Source organism: Suricata suricatta, chromosome 3 (genome assembly GCF_006229205.1).
Source record: "Suricata suricatta isolate VVHF042 chromosome 3, meerkat_22Aug2017_6uvM2_HiC, whole genome shotgun sequence".
NCBI lineage: Eukaryota > Metazoa > Chordata > Mammalia > Carnivora > Herpestidae > Suricata > Suricata suricatta.
Genome location: NC_043702.1, coordinates 9,024,936 through 9,036,038, shown reverse-complemented (window position 1 = coordinate 9,036,038; position 11,103 = coordinate 9,024,936). Strand labels below are relative to the sequence as shown.

The 11,103-nt window shown below is 43.4% G+C and overlaps 1 protein-coding gene across 1 annotated transcript in view; it reads right to left on the bottom strand.

The window, feature by feature from the left end:
- Positions 1-11,103, bottom strand: part of DNER (delta/notch like EGF repeat containing) — a 292,299-nt gene that overhangs the window by 110,953 nt on the left and 170,243 nt on the right. Inside the window, exon 8 of the mRNA XM_029932873.1 lies at positions 8,257-8,410. Coding sequence (XP_029788733.1) covers positions 8,257-8,410 — 154 coding nt within the window. The remainder of the gene's footprint in view (positions 1-8,256; positions 8,411-11,103) is intronic.

Here is an 11,103-nt window from a genome sequence, read left to right as displayed (position 1 = left end):
CAGGTGGGTATAGGTCTAGACCACAGGGCAGGTGGGCAGGGGTCTAGTCCACAGGGCAGGTGGGCAGAGGTCTAGTCCACAGGGCAGGTGGGCAAGGGTCTAGTCCACAGGGCAGGTGGGCAGGAGTCTAGTCCACAGGGCAGATGGGCAGGGGTCTAGTCCACAGGGCAAGTGGGCAGGGGTCTAGTCCACAGGGCAGGTGGCTAGGGGTCTAGTCCACAGGGCAGGTGGGCAGGGGTCTAGACCACAGAGCAGGTGGGCAGGGATCTAGACCACAGGGCAGATAGGCAGGGGTCTAGTCCACAGGGCAGATGGGCAGGTGTCTAGACCACAGGGCAGATGACAGAGGTCTAGTCCACAGGCTAAGGGTAGGAAACTAGACTACAAGAGCGACTCCAGCACCTGGGGTGCATGTAACCTCAGGAAACAAGCAGCATCTCCAGGGAGCTTGTTTTGGACCAGACAGTATGACACTGGAGCTAAACGGGAAACAACCAAGGAAAACAGCCCACACTTAAGATCTGGGATTTATGATTGTAACCCGGGCATTCTGCCTCCAGAGCCTGTGTTCTTAAATAGCACGCTATAATTTTAAAAAAAGAAGAAACTCTTCTGATTCTGTCCCTCACATGAGTTTGCCACTAAAGGCTTGTTAATTCTCACATCTGGCCCAAATCCTGTTCACCTCATCATGGCCGACCACTGACACTGGGGGAGTTCACAGCTTCTTTGTCACGTGAAATCCAAGTGGCTGCAACTATTTCTAAATATGGTGCTGCTGCTTCAGAGAGTCTGGTAACTTCTGGCACCTCCTTTGCTTCTGTCCCTGGATGTGGTCGCTTAGAGAGGTCTCAGAGCCTTGGAGGAAATCCACACCACATCAACACAAACAGAAGACCACCAATGGCTTGAACAAACCCTGTTGCCAAAGTCAATAACCTCCTTTTAGATTCTCCGGAAGTATTTGATGTTGTTCACAATCCCCCCTCTTTTTGAAAGTACTGCAAGAAAGTTTCAAGAAAAATATCAATCACACTTGATAAAAAAAATTCCCCGCCCCAAATAGAAATTTTATTGGCCATAATCTATAATTCATTTTACATCACAGACACATGTATATGATATTTATCAATGTTATACTTCTGAAAAAATCATCTCCTGCTTTCAAAAAACTGTAATAAAAATAAAAATGACAACTAAAGAAGGGGTTTATTACTTAATCAATTCTACACCCAATCTGCTATAGTCCTACATCTCTAGGTTACCCATGTCTCAAAAAAATTATAGTTGTGTGGACATGTGATATAGAACCGAAAGCAAAATATAAAAATATTAGCAAATTTGGATCTGAAGCTTCTTCACTGATAATATTTTCACTTACCGAGAAATGTTTTCCTATCAAGAGAAATAAGCTATGTCAAGACAACAATGTTTCCAAGGGAAGACTTTGTTGGGAGGTTTTTTTTATTTAAAAAAATTTATTTTTATCTTTTAGAGACAGAGAGAGACGGCACAATCATGGAAGGGTCAGAGAGAGAGGGAGGTACAGAATCTGAAGCAGGCTCCAGGCTCTGAGCTGTCAGCACAGAGCCTGATGTGGGGCTCGAACCCACAAACTGTGATATCATGACCTGAGCCGAAGTCAGATGCCCAACTGACTGAGCCACTCAGGCGCCCCTTTTTTGGGAGTTTTTGTTCTCTGGTGAGAAGAACCTGGTTTGAGTTCATTCCTTCATCAAACAAGGTAATTTCTCATGATCAAACTTGCAACTGTCAGAGCAAAGCAAGATACATGACGTAAAGGAAAGCAGATTTCATATTCTTTGCGAGTTCTTATGCACATACCTGGACCTTCAGAGGTCAATCAATTGATGTTAATTACCCTGTAAATAGCTCTTCCACAAAGGAAATGTATTTTTCCTATAAAAAGTAATTTTCTTGAGGAGGTTCTGAACTAAATTAAGTAGAAAACTCATTTTGAGAAACCTGTCCTTTTTCTTTTGACAAAAGTGTGCATTATTTCTTCTCTTGAGAAGAGACCTATTTGATACGAGAAAGCTGAAAGAATGACATGGTTTGCGGCCACATATTTGTACCAGGAAAGTACTCAGCAAGAGGATCTAGATCATGGGCCTTGGAGGCAGGCAGAGGGCCTGGGTGCAAGTCTCAGCCCCAAAAGTCACTGGCATGTGCACCCGGCATGACGGAAGTCATGCAAATGTTCATCTCGGTGTCATGTCTTCCTAGTCGACACCTCTGGGACTCAGTGACTGGATTCTGGCAAATGGCATGCGGTGGGGGTGATATCAGATAGTTCCAGGAGCAGCGCTCAGAACACCCCACCCCATCAGCTCCCTCTCCTCTGTGCAGTGACTGTGAAGGCCACCTCTTGATGGTGGCACCTTCAAAACACGAAGGGACCTGGATCCCGGAGTGGCCACCTGGAAGGATGTGCCTTCATCAGACTTTGACACGGCAGCAATTCACCTTTTCTTGGGAGTCACTGAGGTTTGGTGACTGATATATTATTGCAGCACAATCAAGCGTTACCCTAATATTCTTGAACAAGCTACAGATTTCCCCATGCCTCAGTTTTCTCATCTATAAAACAAGTATACATAAGACTGCTTAGCTCAGAGATTGTTCTAAGAGCAGTCTTGGAAAGCACTTAGCACGAGTCTGGCACGTGGTAAACACTCAATAGTACACATGTGATGTGCATACACATCAGCTGTGTGCACACACTCATGCGCACACATACACATCAGCTATCTGTGTGCACATGCACACTCGCGCACACGCGCACACTTGCCTTGACTGCACTGAAAAGCTCACGCAGAGACAGAGCTGAAAGCCAGAAGCGGGGAGGGACTTCTCCTACAAGGAACAGGAATTCAGAAGGTAGAGCCCTACTTAAGAAAACAGCAAGGAGAAGTCAGAGAGCAGACAAGCAAAGAGAGACTTAGAGCACCAGGGCAACGTTTTCTACATCTCTTCCAGCTCTGATCGGGATCTGTTCTAGAACATGAGCAAGAATGGAGGCCGTGCAGAAGAGACCCGCACAGATGCAGCTCTTTGAAAGGCGAGGAAGGAAAGATTCGGGGAGTTGAGGAGGCCCTGGCAGAGGCGGTGGGGCTGAGAGACCCCAGTCCATGCGAGGCCACCTTACGGAAAAGCTGTAGCTTCAAGGACAGCAGGGAAGGCTGAAATCACTGCTGGGGCTCTACACCTGCCTCAACCTTTCACGAAACAAGGAAGAGCTGCTCCTATGTGGAGGGAATTCCTGGCGAGTGGAGAACCCGAAGCAAACCACATGAAGCTCCAATAACAACATGATGCAAATCCGAGAGAAGGTTATTAACACTACTTCATAAAGTCATTTAAACTGTGTGCACAAAGGCATCTATATCCTTAATAACAATGCATATTATTTGATGAAAATTGGGAAGTCTTCAAGTTGTGATATTCAGGAATTAAGACAACTGTTAGGTGCCCCTCTAATAAGCTATTTCTGAGTGGCTCAGGCAGTTAAACATCCGACTCTTGATTTCGGCTCAGGTCATGATCCCAGAGTCCTGAGGTGGAGCCCTGCATTAGGTTCCACACTGTGGGTGGAGCCTGCTTAGGATTCTCCCTCTTCCTCTGCCCCCCCCCACCATGTTCTTTCTCAAAAGAAAGCAAGAAAGCAAGCAAGCAAGAAAGAAAGCTTATTAGAACCATAATTTGCTTTACAAATTTATAATGTGGTGTTATATGATAGTTTTGTTGTTTTAATAGAAGAAAAAAAAGATGCTCAGTTTGTAAATCAAGATCAATTTGCCTGCCATCTCTTGGGTTCCTGCTGAATTTACTGGGAATTACCAAACTCTCCCTGAGTCTAAGTAGAATTATTAAAATTCATATTCTTAAAATGCAACTCTCTAGCCCTGATGTCAATTGAGAGTCAAAGAATTATTTGTTGTTATTGTTATTGCTGTTATTTGAAGTCCCAAGGAGAAACCTGTATATCTATATGTGCCTTGTAGTCAGGATGCATTATTAACATGGAAGATGTTAAGTCATCTCAGATAAAGGTGAAATCCTTTTCCCCACTAATAAGTAAAAATAATTATATATGCTTTTGAAAATTTCAAATCAGTGGGTAAATTATCACAGTGCAGAAATGTCTAGAAGTAAGCACATTTTAAAATGTATTATCCAGTCATTCCTAATTCAGTCAATAGCCTTGGGACACAATATAAAGTTTCAAATACTGCATACTTACACAAGTGGGGTCTTCTCAAAGAAGAAGAGAAATAAAGTCGTAGTAAGAGATAAAATTAGATCCCTATCTCAACAAACATATACAAAAATAAAATTCCTATTAAATAAAGGCTGGCAAGAATTGAATTTTTAAATGCTTAGTGGAAAATATAAGTTAATCTCTTTTCTCCAGGCAAAGAAATATTTTTTTTAAATTGGACATAAAGTATAGTAACTCGAGAACTAAGGTTTGTAAAATATAATAAAAATGTCCATTCATCAAAAGACCAAAGCAAAAGGCAACTTAACAAAAAAGAAAATACTGGCAACTGACAAATGGTTAGGATCAAAAAGAAACAAAGGACACTTACCAACCAACAAGAACACACACAGACACATGCACACGAGCAAGAGGCAGGAAAACAGTACTTCATGGAAAAGACACACACGTGGCTAATGCACATATGAAGAGCAGCTGGGGGTCACTAGTGAACCACAAAATACAGAGACCACAATGAGACACCTTTCTGCACCCATTCAGTCAGCAAAAAGGAAAACTTCTGATACTACAAAACACTGAAGAGGGTGTGAATTCACAAGACCAATTATGCATCAAATGTGGGAGGACATGAGAGCGCCACCACTTTGGGAAACCATCTGGCATGACCTCCCCACCAAACTGATCAATCACATATTCTATATTCCAACAACTGTGGTCCTCGGTATATACCCACAACAGTCTCCAGCTCGTATATGACCGAAGATACATACCCAAACGGGCCTCTAAGTCTCCATCCGCAAGGCAATGGGTGCATGGAATTTGATACTGCAGCCCAAAAGAATGAACTCAAACAATACGGACACATCTCGTCAAAAAAGAGAGCACCAGAGAATGATATGCATGATACCATAACATGATTCATGCATGGCGTGGTTTTTATAAACATGAAAGCAATTAAAGTAAAACTAAATGCTTCTAGGACAATACGTAAATAGTCTAACTTTAAAAAAAAGGAAAAAACAGGACTGATCAACTCAAGATCCAGAGCGATGGTTCCCTCTGGATGGGAAGGGGAAGCTGGGAGTGGGCTAATGGGGAGACTATTTGATTAGTTATTGAGGTGAACTTCTGGTTTTGATGTTGGTTTCACCAGGGATTGTTACATTATTAAAATAGCTAAGAAAATATACAAAAGCGGGCTGCGGACAGAATGAAAGAACATCTCCAGCCTAGCATTAGGACCGTTCCAATTCTGTGCACAGGCGTGCCTTTAATAAAAGGGACAAATGCCCTTTGAGAACAGACTTAGGTAAAATATCAAACTGAAATCATTCCAGTCCAGACAGTGACAAGCTCCACCCACCAACCCTGACTGGGACTATTTATAGAAGGTTCTTTATTTGTTCTGACACCATTCACAAAATGGAAATTGAAAACATCTTAAAGGCCCATCACTAGAGGAACTGGTTTAAAACATGAGGCCATGTTCACACGCTTTCATTAATTCACCTCATTAGCACGTTGACTGAGCGTCCACAATTTGTCAGACACTGTGGGACACAGTGATGAGCTAGACCGACCAGGGCCCCGCTCCTGTGGGGTTAACTCTGGGGAAGAAGACAGGCCACAATCAAAAGATCACACATGTAAACGTGCCCTGAAAACAGACGAGGGCTGTCAAAGAAAGAAGCCTGGGGCTCTGAAAAGGAAAGAGGGAGGGAGACGGGCTTAAAACACCTAGTGAGACTTCAGCGGGACGGCGGCATTTAGGAGAGATCTGAAACAGAAACTGGGGGGTATTTACCCAGGCAAAAGGGAGGCAGGAGAAGGGGCCAAACAGGAACAAAGAAGAGCTCAGGCCATCAGGGAGATGAAAGGCCAAGGTGGCCAGACCCAGAGCAAGGTGGCAGTATGGTGAGGTGGGGCCGGAAAGGCTGGTGAGCGACAGGTCACGGAGAAGACCAGGCTAAGGATTTTGGTCTATTTCCAAAGAGCAACAGAAGAAGGGGTGTAAGTAGAAAGGCAACTACATCGGCTCTGCGTTGGAAAATGATCCCCTGCCACCACGTGGAGAATGGAAGGCGCGGGGACAAAAGCCGGTGCTCGCTTTGGCAGGATCTCTCTGGCTCAGTGTACCACAGGGTCAGGAGGACGTGGAGAAGCCATGCGAGGTGCCATGGAAGATGCACCTCCGGTGGCAGAGCAGAGTGGGGCTGGGGCATGAGGAGCTCAGCTCTGCAATGGCCGAGCTTAAGGTGGCCCAGGACATCTCAACGGGGTGCCAAGTAAGCAGCACGCATAAGGGGCTTTGGAGGGAGTCTGACCTGGAGATACAAATTCAGGAGACATGCTGTGTGATTGTTAAAATGAATGAGGCAAATCCATATGTAGTGATGTGAATGGTTCTCTACGATCGACTGGGAAATAAACATGAAATAAAGCAAGTTATAGAATGATATTTATACTATAATCACTTTTTTTAAAAAAAGCATACAGAAAAATACTTAGCCTTCTGATGTCCAAGAGAAATATATACACTCACATGAAAATACACACACACGGCAGCTGGGTGGCTTAGTCGGTTAAGCAACCGATTTTGGCTTGGGTTGTGATCTCACAGTTTGTGGGTTCAGGCCCCGTGTCAGGCTCTGTGCTGACAGCTCATAGCCTGGAGCCTGCTTCAGATTCTGTGTCTCCCTCTCTGTCTCTGACCCTCCCCTGATCACACTGTCTCTTTGTCTCTCAAAAAATAAATAAATGTTAAAAAAAAAAGATACACACACACATACACAATCGACTGGTAAATAAACATGAAATAAAGCAAGTTATAGAACGATATTTATACATAGTCACTTTTTTAAAAAAGCATACAGAAATATACTTAGCCATCTGATGTCCAAGAGAAATATACACACTCACATGAAGATACACGCACACACACACACACACACACACACACACACACACACACACATACACACACTGGGTCTGGAAAGAATATACCAGATTATCTACCTACTCCCTGCGATTGATCTTTGGGCTGGAAGTGAAGAACTTTCAGGTTTTCATATAAACTTCTGCATCATTGGGTCCTGTTTCTGACAGTGAGCACTTTGTCACTCCCATTGCTCCTTCTCTCTATCCCACTGGCCTTCCCCAGCCCCCACCTCATCCTGAATCCCTACCCAGGGGCAGGTGTTGGCAATAAGATGAGATGGAAAAGGAAGGATGATGCCAGTTTTGCACATTATTTGATAGTGAAAAAGGAGACATTTGGGGGTTTGCTTTTAAGCTGCATCGAAACAGCTGTATCAAATGTTCACTGGTAAATGCCATTCATGCTCCTTGAGGGTTAATAACTGAATTGGCTGAGTAGTGAGTGGATTGAGATGACTGGAGAGCACAGAAGTCTGTGGGCACATTGGCTTCTGTGCTGTCCCACTGGTCACCTGCTGTTCTGCAAGGATTCAAAAGTCTCACGTAATACCCACGAGTCCCTCATACTGATCAAGGCACACTGAAGACCTCCCCCATTGTGGACAACAGTGTACCAAGAACTCGGTTTCACGAACAGACACGAAGAAAAGGAAATTAACAAAAATGGGAGGGTCAGATGGCTTTACATAGCGACCTGCTGGTTTATCCTAGGTTCTTCTTGTTACTGAGCATAATCACCCAGCACAGTCCCAGTCCACACTCAGGGCATACTTGCAGGATTGTTTCTGAAACATCCAGACCTCTCTTTGAGGTCATTATCCCAGAACAAAACTGGAGGACCACTAAGACAGAAGCATCCTGATGTCAGAAAGCCCGCCACGGAACACAGATGTCTGTCCTCACGTGAATTTCCTTCTTCCATCCCCCGACATACGAAGCACACACTGAGAGCATCAAATGAGACCTTCAGGCTGCCGTGTCTAATGGCTGGACAGTGCGTTGCTTGGGCGTCCTTAATTAGTAGCTGTGTATTCTACAGAGCGATAGACCGTAACTATTATCTATGGAAATCATACCAGTAAGGCAGACGCATGTGAAATTGCTCCCGTCTTGCTTTTCATTTGCATCCACGCAGCTGGCCTGGTTCTGGCATGGTTTCCTCTGACAGGCATCAAATTCTTCACAGAAAGTGCCCACATACTGATCGTCGCAGCTACAGGAAAAAGTTGCCTGGAACACAAACGTATCACACATGTTACCCGAGTCCTCGAAAATGTATGCTTTGGCTCGACAACGAAACTCCAAGTTCAAAGGCACTGCTTCTTTTTATAATTACACCAATGCTCAATGTTTTCATCACATCACTTATATTTTGATCCAATTACAATCGGAACTTTGAGAGAAATCGTATGCAGTTCCTTACATTTAAATTTCAAACATTTGTTTTTCTCATTCTTTTTGTATTGCTATTTATCCCAACCATTTTCAATCTCACTAAAAACAGAAGTGGAAAAGATAACTGTATTTTAACAGAAATGAGGTTTTGCTGACCTGACATGGGAAATGGCAGTTTTGCTAGAGCAGATACATTGTGCTACAGCCATTAAACTAGATGTCATGCCAACCAAGCTAAATCCTTCAGCACAGCCACCACTCATGGCAAAAACCACTGACCACCTTCTAGAACACTGAAAGAGTTTACTGACTCGCCCTGCAAATTAGCCTCAATGTACAGCTCTGCAGATGAGCCAAGAGCAGGGGAAAAAAGTAAACTCTTTGCTTGGCTTATATGACCATTATCTTGGTAACAAGACCATTAACTCAGACTCAGAGCCCTGCACTTGGTCGGAAGCTTCCTTTCTGAGATCATTGTAAAATCCAAAGAAAACTGAGCCTTCCTGCACTCTTCTTAAAGCCTTAATGCCTGAAAGGTGACGACCATCTAAAAGAAACATTAATCTGGTCCCAGATCCTGTGGGAAGCAATGTATGTTGTTACTGCAGATCTTCATGAAGAAAGGAATGGAGGAACCAAGGAATAAGCTTACTCCTTACAAAAAATCAAAACGAGACAGAAAAAAGCACCTTCCCACATTCCCCACTCCCTGACATGAGGCAGGGGTTCACATCTCTACCTGTCCAAAGCCCCTCCCACAGCCACTCCCAAGCCCGCCCTTCCTCCCCTCTCCCCCTCCCCACTCCCAGCCCCCTGCCTCTACTCTCAGAGACTCTCTTCTCTTCTCAAGGTTTGTTAACTCAGAAGCCCCACCCGGGACCCTGACCCTCAAGCCTAACACAGTATCTTCCTTCCTCTTGAAAGAGGAAAGGTCTCCATTCTCTCATTCTTCTCTCTCTCTCTCTCTCTCTCTCTCTCTCTCCCTATATATATATATATATATATATATATATATATATATATATATATATATATATATATATGTGTGTGTGTGTGTGTGTGTGTGTGTGTATACATATATATGTACATATATATGTATATATATAGTCTTTCAATCAAGTTTAATGATTCTTGCCCATTTCTTGATACACTTACCACTGCATACTTAGATTTCTTTGTAGCTACTGTTAATGAGCTACAAAATATTCTCCTGGTCCTTTTCTTATAATACTTATTGTACTTATTAGTGATTATTACTGGCATATAAAATGCTAAGCTATATTATTGGTCATCCCACTGAGCTCTCATTACAGATCAGGGCTTTTACTTGATTCTCTTGGGTTTTCTAGATAACCCCACCCCCCTACCCAAAGTGCACATCAGTTGCAAATAATGATAATGCCCCCTTCCCTCTCCAGTCCTCATGGTTGCACTGGTGGCTGTTCTAGAATAAGTTTGATTTCGAGGGGAGATCTGCAGAATTTACCACTAAGTAGAAAACTGGACTGATGACTGAATTGTATCAAATGCCATTGTAGCTTCCTAAAAAACAATAATCTATTTCTTTTTGTATTTGACCTGGCAATCTGTCAGCACAGAGCCTGATGCAGGGCTTGAACTCATAAACCATGAGATCATGACCTGAGCCAAAGTCGGATGCTTAACCAACTGAGCCATCTGTGAATGTTTAACTGTCCTCATCCTCACCCCGCCTTGCATTCCTAGAAGGAACACCCACGGAGGCATTACACAAACTTGTTTTATGAATGCATGCTACTTGTAGCTATATTTCGAGTGCTTTCATATAACCTGCCCCAACCCAATAGACTTTTCTTCCAAAAAAAAAAAAAAAAAGCTCTCCTGTGCACCATGAGATCATAGTTTGTCCTATAACAGGACTAAACCAGGAGTAGATGGACCCCTGACCTCAGCAAACAACCAAGAGGCCAGACAGTCAAACATGACATTTAGCTCCGCCAAACTGCCAGGTTTTATGTAGGTGTGTTTCTTTTGTTAATTGAGTGTGTTTTCATTAAGGGGATATGAGAAATCCTTGTCACCTGCATAATCATCTCTTTGTAAGTTTCAGAACGCATTCTTCAATTGTATGTTAGAAGCCAGAACAATGGAGTAAAAACCATGGCCTTTCTTCTTAAGTTGGAGTTAAATTTTCTGCCTTCTGTCCCCTTCCTCTCTCATGCCTCTTTGTGAAATGGAAATTCCCTCTGCCTGCTCGCAGTGAGAGTTGACTCCCTATCTGGTTTCTCATAATACTGTGCGTTTTCTTCCCTTTGTGTGTGTTTGCATAGACATTGTAGTTGAAAGCTGGGAGAAGCTGCATGAAGGACTGTTAGAAAGGCAGCCTTTTAAATAAGAAACTCTTTTTCTAGAACTATCTTCTAAGGAAAATCTTGTCCTTGCCCAAATGTACAACACCGTACACCTGGGGTATTTCCAGGAACATGTCTGGAGCCCTTTGCTCATCTGCAAATTAATGACTGCCTTTGAGATGTAAACATCGTCCACAT